The 10,751-nt window shown below is 33.7% G+C and overlaps 3 protein-coding genes across 3 annotated transcripts; 1 reads left to right on the top strand and 2 right to left on the bottom strand.

Moving 5' to 3' along the window:
• The first annotated feature begins 45 nt into the window (after positions 1-45).
• On the top strand, positions 46-2,616 carry LOC120169476 (rRNA-processing protein FCF1 homolog). The gene is made up of 8 exons (XM_039177608.1): positions 46-297; positions 397-462; positions 589-694; positions 887-929; positions 1,072-1,144; positions 1,395-1,482; positions 2,178-2,313; positions 2,395-2,616. Exons 1-8 carry the CDS (start codon positions 227-229, stop codon positions 2,406-2,408), a joined length of 597 nt encoding a protein of 198 aa, XP_039033539.1. The 5' UTR covers positions 46-226; the 3' UTR covers positions 2,409-2,616.
• A 4,509-nt stretch (positions 2,617-7,125) lies between these two features.
• Positions 7,126-7,817, bottom strand: LOC120169522 (vegetative cell wall protein gp1-like). Its single transcript, XM_039177648.1, has one exon. The coding sequence runs from the start codon at positions 7,813-7,815 to the stop codon at positions 7,270-7,272; it is 546 nt and encodes a 181-aa protein (XP_039033579.1). The 5' UTR covers positions 7,816-7,817; the 3' UTR covers positions 7,126-7,269.
• A 450-nt stretch (positions 7,818-8,267) lies between these two features.
• On the bottom strand, positions 8,268-9,883 carry LOC120169838 (surfeit locus protein 2-like). Its single transcript, XM_039177928.1, has 3 exons — positions 9,593-9,883; positions 8,677-8,774; positions 8,268-8,602 (listed from the first exon to the last, which is right to left on the bottom strand). The coding sequence occupies exons 1-3, from the start codon at positions 9,856-9,858 to the stop codon at positions 8,268-8,270; spliced, it is 699 nt and encodes a 232-aa protein (XP_039033859.1). The 5' UTR covers positions 9,859-9,883.
• Positions 9,884-10,751: the final 868 nt, after the last annotated feature.

Below are 10,751 nucleotides of genomic sequence, written 5' to 3'. Positions count from 1 at the left end.
TTTTGTATATTAAAACCTTAAAAAAAACCCTAGCCTTTTATTTCTTTTCCCAGCCGCATTCGTGCTTTTTTCTTTCCCTCTTCCTTTGTTTCTTTCTTCGCCGATGCTCGTGACCTCTTCGTCGCCTGTCATTAGTTGGTCACCGGTAAGTTGACCGTATCTCCCTCGTCGTGACCCGAACCCCCCCTTCGTCGTGGGTCCCTAAAGTTGCAAGCCTTTCGCAGCAATGGGAAGATCAAAAAAGGGCCCAAAAGTTGCTCGCATGAAGAAGATGGTCACTCAAAAAGCTATTAAAAAGCAAGTTTTTTTATCCTCTTTTATTGCCTTTACCCTCTATTTTGCGTTAATAAATGTTGTAACTCATGAGGATCAACTCTTGCTTATGTTAAATTTCAGCTACAAGGAGCAAGTCTTGAACCCTAACAAGAAAGACATGACCAAGGAAAAGCTCCCAAGAAACGTGTAAGCTTTACTTATGTTGTTTATGCTGTCTCTAATTCTTCTCCAACCTTTTTTGTTATGATTTGGTTTAAAAATTTAATATTTTATTGATTCCTTTCCAATTTTGTTAATTGATATTTGAATCAGGCCGAATGTTTCTTCTGCCCTTTTCTTTACACACAATACCTCCTTGGGACCGCCTTATCGCGTTTTGGTTGACACCAACTTCATCAATTTCTCCATTCAGAACAAAGTAAGTGTTCTAGTTGTTGTCCTCTTGAATTTACTGTACTGTTTAGTTAGATATGATAATGGAAAACTTAGATATTTGACATAACGCTTATAATCCTCTTGCAAAGTAAAAAAGAAATTGTAATGTTTTTTACGCATGATTGCTTGTGTTGTCATTGTTCTTAACATCTTTTAATTTTTTTCCCTTTGGTAGTTAGATCTGGAGAAGGGAATGATGGACTGCTTATATGCAAAATGTGAGTTATGGAGTTGATTTTTCTTTTGAACATTACTTTGAATGCATGTTCTATTTTTCTTTATTGCTGATTCTGTCCTTTTTACAAATTACAATATTGATTCTTGTTTATTGCTGAAGTTGTATATTCTTTGAATCTGAAGGTACTCCTTGCATCACAGATTGTGTGATGGCTGAGCTTGAAAAATTGGGCACGAAATACCGGGTGGCTCTGAGGTAAAGCCTCTTTTCCTTTATTCTGCAATATCCCTTTGCACTTTGTAGGTTTATCTGACTAAATGCATATAAATATTAGCACACACCCTTAAATTTGGCCCTAATATTTGGATCCTTGATTCATTATTTTCTACTGCAATATGCAACTTTTTTACAGTTATTTCTCAGCTTCTGTTATCGAATATTTAATTTTATTCAGATAATGTCAATGACTATCTCTGTGTTATTGAATACATGTTCTATTTTTCAGGATTGCTAAGGATCCTCGTTTTGAAAGATTGCCGTGTATTCATAAAGGAACTTATGCCGACGACTGTATTGTTGAGAGAGTTACACAGGCAAGGATTTCGTATCTTGTGTACAATTATGTGCTAGGATCATTCCATTCTCATCATGGGGATTTTCTATCCAAAAAATAATTAGATTTGTTTGATATGTTTCCGTGAAATGTATAATTGATGTTTCCCCCTATAAACACACTATTTAATGTGTGCACTGCAGTTTTGCATCATGGATAGTTAGAACAAATCAAGAGTGACTGCTTTTAACAATTTTAGAAAAAGAATGATCTGAAGCATCTCTATCTTACTTTGTGGCTATGGACTTTTTAGGATGTAAACTTGTGCACTTGCGTTGATGTCCTCAAAGTATCTACCCATACTTTGTATCTTGTGCAATTGATAGTCTAACTTCAAGATAACTTTAGCGATAAGATTGATTAGTAATGATGGTTTGCCATAGCATCTAGGGACCTCTGGTATCTATTCATTTGGTCTTGTTTATGGCATAACTTTCAAGTCTGCTCTGCATACTTACCGTTTATAGTTGTATTTCTGGAGTTTGTCTGGCTAAACATAGGGCTTTTTCATGTTTTTCATTCACTCATTTTTTTCAATAAAGGTTTGGAAACATAATTATGTTAATAAGACTTGTATTTTGTTATTTTGAATTTATAACTATTTTCTTTAAACCTGAAGTTTATTCATTCTGCATATTGTTATTTTTTATTAACTAAATGTTTCATTGAAAACAGCACAAATGCTTTATTGTTGCTACATGTGATCGGGACTTGAAGCGAAGGATTCGTAAGGTTCCTGGTGTTCCGATCATGTATATCACTCAGCACAAGTATTCAATAGAACGACTTCCCGAAGCAACCATTGGTGGAGGTAGGGTACATGATACTGTTTTCATTAATATTTTCTTCAGTCATATGTTACATAATTTTGGGATTTTTATTTTATTTGCAGCTCCAAGATATTGACACGATAGTAGCAGTGATCTCTGAGTTCTATTTTGATACGAGATGTCCAAGATAGTTGATCCAATGTAACAAGCACCTACTCCCAGTGTTTTATTTTCCCCTTTTTTATATTAACATAGCACATGCCTTTGATAATTGATCTTAAGTACTGGTGGCGTTTACCATTCTAGCTTTTATTTAATGACAATTGTAGTCAAGTTTTTGCTAAGATAATCCGTTTCCAAAACGTTATTCTTTAAAAAAAATCCAAACTCCTTTGGTTCTATACTTTTTCTTTGTTTCTGATTGAATTCTTACATGTAAAACTACATGAAAAAACTGACTTGGACCTTTGGTTTCATTAGCAACAATGTCAGCTCTCTTGCATCGACAGTCTGTCCAAAGTCCATTCTCAAATGCCTCCAAAATCTCCTCTCAAAAACTCGAAATATCTTTGGTAAAACATGCCTAATTAATATTATATTATTTTCATGCAAATAATATATGAATTAAGTTTTGGTCATTTTTCTTTTCTATTTGTACACTTTTGGTCACTTACGTTATCGTTTTATTAAGTTTTAATCATTTACATTGTCGTTTTATGAAGTTTTGGTCACTTGAGTTGAATATCGTTAGTTTGATGACATGACTCGGTAGTAAAATGGTTTAATTTTTATTTTTACTCCTATACTTTAAAACCAAAATAATGATTATGAGTCTTTTTGTAAATTCAAATTAGTTTAGACATAACATTTCAATTTATCCATTTTTAATAGATTTTCTTCCCAACCCCATCATTATCCATCCCCTCCCTGTTTTTTCTTCAGAGATCACAATAACTCATTTGCCTTCTTTGAAGTTTAGGGAAAAAATGATAGGGCAGACATCTAGAGATAAAATGAAGTCGGGTTATCTCAGTTATACAAACTAAAATTCAATTTTCAAAGATTTAGATTGCATAATGTCAAACCCAACAAAGAACAAGAAAACAAATAAATGAATCCAAATAATTTGATAACTGAATATCACTCTTCGTGGTGATTTTCCCTTGACAAAGCACTTTTGGTGACGTATAATCAATAGATAAAACAATCCGATAATTGGATTCGTGAATTCATCCACTAAACTCAAGACAAAATTCACGATCTTCAATGTTGAATCTCTATTTTTGCTCAAGAACAAGCAACTTTCCGATTCTAGATCTTTATAAATCACAATTAACCCTTGCGGCCTGCACGACCTGTCACATCACCACCATCGCGTCAGCCTCCAAGTAACTCATTTCTAATTGAACAAAATAAAACGATAACGTAAGTAACCACAACTTAATACAACGATACTGTAAGTGACTAAAAGTGTACAAATATGAAAGAAAAGTAACCAAAACTTAATCTGCGTATTATCTACCCAGAAATGATGTAATTTTAATTTTATATATTTACCATGCCACTTTAGCAAACTGTTAAAGGTTTAATGGCCGTTAACCTTTAGTGATCATATCTTAATTAAAATGAAACGAATGTCTGAATTAAGTGAAGAAACATTAATAAAAATCAAACGAAATTGACCCCTTCCGTAGTTTTCCTTTTATAAAAAATAACATTTAGAAAACTTAAAAAGAAAAATAAGTCGATATCAACAAACATCCCTTTTATTTTGTTAGCTTAGATCTTAAGAGTCATCATCTTTTTAGTTCATTTCTTTTCACAGAAACGAACGGGAAAAAGAAAAAAGAGAATGGGAGATCAACTGGCGAGAGGAGAAGAATTCGAGAGAGAAAAAGCTAAGCGGCTGGGGTTTGTTTGGCTCCAAACATGAAGACGCCGCCGAGCTCTTTGATAAAGCTGCCAATTGCTTCAAGCTCGCCAAATCCTGTAATTCTTTGCTATCTTTAATTGTTATTTTCTGGTGTATTTATTGATTATTGTGGGTTCTTAAATGCGATTGCCTCATTGTTTTAGCTCAGTTAGGAAAATGCGAAATAGGGTTACTTTAAAATAAGAATATTGATGAATTACTCTATAATTCAATTTAATTCCAATTGCGTCATTCTTCTGGTTTAATTAGAGAATGTGAGGCTGTGCTTTGGCCCTTTTAACATGATAAAACCTTAACCTTTAAAATTTAGTTTGGTTATATTAAACCTGTGTGTCGTAACCGGTTTTCGTCCGGGCACGAAATTTTAAATTTGGCGGGAAAATTGATGTGAATAAATGGTTTTGAAAATAATTTGGGAGTCGCCATCGACCTTTTGGGTCAGGTAGGTTGAATACCTAAAAATTATTTTCTAAAAGAGTTTTGAGAAAACATCAATTAAAAAATGAACTGATCTGCGTTTATAACCAAAAATTCGTTTTTTTAATAATAAAGAGGGATTTGTGGTCGGTTACGTTTAGGGAAGGATTAGCACCCTACAACGCCCAAAATTGGTACTTTTTAATTATAAATTGTCTCTATTATTAAAAATATTAAAAATTCAAAATATATTTAATTTATAATCCTATTATTTCAAAATTATAAAAAATATTTAAAATATCATAAAAGGACTTCTAGGTGCCTTAAGACAGCTCTTTTCTTTGATATTGATAAATATTAATTTAAATTAAATAATATTTTAAAAAATTAATTATTAAATTTTAAAATACCAGAATAGGACATCCAGTTGTATTAAGACTGTCCTTTTCTTCGATATTGAAAAATAAATATTAAAATAATTTATTTAAAAAAATTAATTATTATTTATTATATATATATTTATGAATACATAAAAATATTTAAAAATATAAACAAGTAAAATTAAAACAATAAAAATACAACTAGAACGATATATTTAAAAGCAGTAAAATAAATGAAAACATTTAAAATAAATGACTAAATTATAGTAAAATTAAAATTAAAAACCTAATTCATAATTAATCAAAATTACAGGGATTAAACATGCTATTTTCTTATTTAATAATTATTTAGTGACTAAAATAAAATTATTTAAAATTCGAATATAAGATTAAAAATATAAACTATGGATTAAAATATTATTTATTAAAATTAAGGGATTAAATCTGTTATTTATCCTAAATATATTATTTTAATATAAAGGACTAAAATAAATGAAATTAAAATTAAAGATCTGAATTAAAAGTATTATAAACTCGATTTAGTGACCAGAATGTAAAAATTACAAGTTGGAATGGCTTCGGACGGGGTTTACCCTTTGTGAAATTACAGAAATACCCTCCCCAAAACGACGTCGTTCTGGAGAGGGTATTTATAACCTAAACCGGCTGGCCCTACGGGCCAGCTTCTCATTTCCTTATTTCTGTTCTCTCTCTAACAGAGAGAGAACAAATTTCTCTCTGCCCTCTCTCTAGCTTCCCTCATCGGAGGGAAGCCGGTCACCGGACGGCAACCGTGTGCCGCCGTGACTGTCACCGTCGGCCACCGCATCCGGTGGCCGGAAAATTTTATTTTTACACCGTTAAATAGATCGGAACGTCCTAAGGGCGTTTCCGGTGCTCTTTTTCCTTAAAAAGCTCCTAATCGGAGCAAATCTACAAAAGTACCTTCGGTTTTTGTTGTATCCGGCGACGGTTGGGGTTCTCCGATGACAGTAAGTTTCTCTTCTTTCTTTTTCTTTTCTTTCTTTTCTGTTTCTTTGCTGAGTTGTTGTTGATATCGTTGGTATATTTTTTTAGTATCTTATTTCTCTGTATCTCTCTCTGTTGTTCTCCTTTTTTTGCTCGCAGATGGGGTGATGGCTTTATAGCCATCACCGGTGTTCGTCTCAGACCGGTCCGAAAGGGGTTCTTCGGTGAGTCACCGGACTTCCAGTGGTGACTCGCCATTTGGGAAAGACGTGTGCGGCTGGAGTGGCGGCGAGACTGAAGCAGCGCCGCGTGGTCTTCTGGAATCTACGGCGGCGCTGGGACGTGTCCCTAGGGTATTGATACCCTAGGGTTTCCTCTGACAAATTGTGGACCGTTGGATCAAACCAGATCCAACGGCTGAAGCTTGAGCGGCGGCAACTGGATGATACAAACCCTAAATTAGGTTTAGGGTTTACTGTAGGATTTTGGATCTGGGCCACTGTTTGTAATTGGGCTTCCATTTGGGCTTGTAATATTAAATAATATATTAATAATAATAATAATTATAATTATAATTATAATAATAATAATAATAATAATAATATAAATAAAATGAAAATGAAAAAAAATGAATATCTTCACTGTGCATGCATTTTTTTTTTCTTCTGGAGCTGGATCCAACTTTTTCTGGAACACGATAATACAAACTATTAGCTGTAAGTTATCCTAAGGAAATGCTTATTTCAATTTTATAATTTTTTATTGTCCCTAAGGGTGAGCAAAATTCGACTCGACTCCAAAACAGAAATTTTCAACTCGACTTGATTCGAAAAAACTCGACTCAAAAAAATTTCAAATTCAAATCGAGTTGAAAAATGCAACTCGAATAATTAGAAAAATTATTTCGTTTAATAAAAATATTAAAAGTTAAATTTGAAAGCCTTTTTTTATCAAATAATTAGAAAAATTAAAAATCCAATTGATATAAATTATATATTATGTAAAGTTCAGTAACATGTGATGTAATTTATATATTTAAAAATATAAAAAAAATTATTTTTTTTTAAATGAATCATATGATTAACTATAAATTATATATAGGCAAAGAAAAAAAAGTGAAACCTAAAAGGTTATTAGTATATTAAAGACGATGAAAATGAAGCACACTACAATTATTCAAACAACGAAAATAAAAACTAAAATTATTACATTACTAAAAAAAAGCGTTTATTTTACGCCTGGTTGCATGGATTCCATGCAAAACCTTAAAGCCCTCCACGTAAACTGCATGCCAAAGCTTAAAAGAGGAAGAATCCAGCGATAGCGGCCACACCACCGACGATGGAAGACGCCTTGAGAGTAGCGGCACTGGACGGTGCTGGTGCGCTGGCATCGGAGCTGGGTGTTGGGCTATCGTAGCTATGTTCCTCGGCAGCTGGTGGAGGGGATTTCGACTTCGAGGCCTTGGGTGGTGGAGTAGAGGAGTCACTAGCATCGCTGGTGGTTGGGGCGGGGGAGCTGGTGCTGCGCTTTCCGGAGGAGCCGGAAGGGCTTGGAGAGGGAGGAGAAGATTTAGAGTCGCCGGCGGATGACTTGGGCGAGTCGGAGGATTTTGTTGGTGATGGTGGTGAAGGAGGGGATGGGCCGCCGGAGGAGGGGGTTGGGGAGGAGGCAGATGACTTCTTGGGGGAAGGAGGAGAGGCAGAAGGTGACTTCGAAGGTGGTGAGGAGCCACCTTTAGATGAAGATGAACCCCGAGGGGACGGCGACAGCGATGAATTCCCGGCGAACGCCGAGACAACCGCCACGAAAACGAGGGCAAGGACGAGAACTTGACCTGCCATTGTTATTTCTTTATCAGTTTCCGACGATTGATTCTTTAAATTTCTTCTCTTTTTCTGGGAATCTTATTCAAAAGAAAATGAAATGCAGCACCGTCTCTAAAACATAAAAATGATAAAAAAAAAACTTGAAATTTAGTGCTTATGAATTATTTCAGTGGCGATCTGATATTTTTTGGGATTAAATCAGTGATTTATATATATAAGAGTGTGGAGGGGATTATCAGCGGCTTAGAAATGCAACACTTTGCTTCAATTTTACACTTGACCGAGTTTCATGGCTTCAATTTTGCCCAAACCAGCATTTGTTATTTTCGTTTCGAGCAAAAGGTAAACGTAGGTTTTTTTAAGTTTTTATTGTTTTTTAGATAAGCTCAAAATGATTAATTTTAGAGTAAACTATGCATTTAATACACAATTTTGATCTGTTTTAATACCTAAACTTTAAATTTTTTTCAATATAAACTATTAAGTGTAGAAAAAAGTTTAAACAGTATCTGCTCAACACGAAGGCCAATCGCACCTGGTTCGTTTTCATCATCACCTTGGTCCGACTCTGAACCAGAACCCCATCGATCCCCTCCGTCATCAAAGCCCCAACGGTCGCCTACAAGGGGAATCCAGAACTCAAGTTTTTCGGAATCACTTTCATTTTGAGCTGAATCCCCAACTTCAGAGATAATTTCTTCAACTACCTTTTCCTTTTTCTTCTTCTTTTTTACTTTCTTCGGCTTCTTCTCGCCTTCCTCGGCCATGGTTTCACCCGTTAACTCCTCCGTTTCCTTTTGCTCTGTTCACAAGAATTTACCAAGAATTAACACAATAAGCCACTTAATCTAATAAATCTGAGAGCAAGATTTGAACCGAACTTATTGAGAAATCGTTTCCCATTGATATGCTTCCAAATATGCTCCTCGGACTTATTAACGGTATCACCGGTTAGTTTACAAATCAACTCAGAGCTGATAAACAATCAAATAGAAACTCAGAATCAATCATATTGGCAGAAAACACATGAAATGATGAAACAAACAAAAGATAAATGATTCACCTAGAGATATAAATGAAACACATAACCTCTTAACTTAGGTTTGCTTTAAAGAAATTTGAATTTGACTCGGCCATTGTTGAGTTGAGATCGACCTCAAACAGCCAACAACCAAATTCCAATATCTTAATGCTTAACTCGAGTGTTAAAAATTTCATTTCAAACTCGAACACAAGCTTGAGAACAAAATCAACAAATAATCAAGCTTCAAGATAAATATGAAAAACAGGCTCATGTTTGCTATTAGGTAAACGAGCATTATTGATTAAACACGGATAGTTTGATTTTTATCTCGAATCAAGTCTGAGCCTTAAAAGTGGAACTCGATCGAGCTACTCCCAGCTTGAATTCAGCTCAGCTCCATTATACATCTAGATTCACCCAAACAGAATCCTCTCTAATCTGGAAACCCAAAATAGAAACTTGTCATTGGTAATCCATCAAAAACCATGTTTTTTACTCGAAACGTTTGGGAAATTTTCCAACTTCTAACCCCAATACATGAAATTTTTTTACTTACCTTATTCTGGGAATTCATGAAATAGCTCATTTTAGCTGAAATCTTCAATCTTTGATTACCCTTTTTCTTCATTAAACATAGACAGCTAGAATAAATAACTAACTAAAAAAAAGAATTGGTCCTCGATTATACTAAGAAAAAGAATCTTTAAATTCAATCAATGATATAAAAGAAAGAGGAAAAGCATTGAAATCTTTTTTGGTTTTTTTCACCGGGAAAGAGGGTCTTGTTTGAACATGTTGAGAGGGGGTTTGGAATGAGACAACGCAAACTCGATGAGGCCTAAACGACAACGTTTGCTCTGAGCATAGGAATCCTTGTCTTTGACAACCATCTCGTGCCCTGTTTCGACGCACTTGAACCTGCCGTTGGGGAGTTCATAGAAGGTCGGAGGACCCAACAAATCTGTCCCTTCTTTCCTTCCGCAATCGCCGCAACCGCCGCCGTTTCCTTCCTTTTCTTCAGTTACCTCCCCCATTGCTGTTGCTATGGCTGCCGGTTAGTGTTTTTGAGCGATCGTCTCCTTATGCACAACGGCACCTTTTCTAGGTCTGTTTTAATTCGAATAAACGACAGCGTTTCATGAAGTTGTTCTCTTCTTTGGATTGCTGCTGTGTTAATGTAACACTATTTAAAACGACACCGTTTGTTGTAAAGCGAATAATGTTTATATTTATTAAAAATCAGATAATATAAATTATATATATAATACATTATTTGTATTTTTATCAAAGAAATGCATTCATGGGCCTGGGAAAGAAAACAACATTTGACACAAAGGAAAGGAGAAAAGAGAACACGTGCAAGTGCTATGTCATGAAGAGGTGAGAATATTTATTTCGTGAAGAAAAAAAAATAGGTAATTAGAATGTCTTTTGAAGTTTATATTTTCAATATTAAAAAAATAAAAATTACTAAAATTTATAAGAGAATAAATATTATTAAAAATTATAAAAATGATAATAAGATAATATAATTGAAGTGTGAATTGATGATGAGCTTAGTTACAATTATTTTGTTATTAAATTTTTGTGTTTACGGATTAAATTTATTTTATAAAACTGGGATACATACAAGATAATATTTGTTTAAAGATTCTCAATCATTTAATAATAAACATATATATTTTTTATATATGCAATGTTCGAATCTGTGATCATTAGAGATAACAACAAAATCTCTTAATCAATTTAATACTATTTACTAATGTATTATAATTCTACAATATTTTTGAACTTTTTTAAATTTAATTTTAAATATTTTTTAATAACATTTAAAAATAAAATTTTTAAGTTTCTTGTAGTTCAAAAATATTATTGATATTTTTACATATTTTTCCCTTAATGAATCTGTGAATATCATGTGAGAGAA

This window comes from Hibiscus syriacus, unplaced genomic scaffold, assembly GCF_006381635.1.
Source record: "Hibiscus syriacus cultivar Baekdansim isolate YM2019G1 unplaced genomic scaffold, ASM638163v2 tig00111769_pilon, whole genome shotgun sequence".
In the NCBI taxonomy this organism is placed as follows: Eukaryota; Viridiplantae; Streptophyta; class Magnoliopsida; order Malvales; family Malvaceae; genus Hibiscus; species Hibiscus syriacus.
The sequence above is the reverse complement of the archived record's forward strand: the minus strand, read 5'-3'. Positions and strand labels throughout refer to the sequence as shown.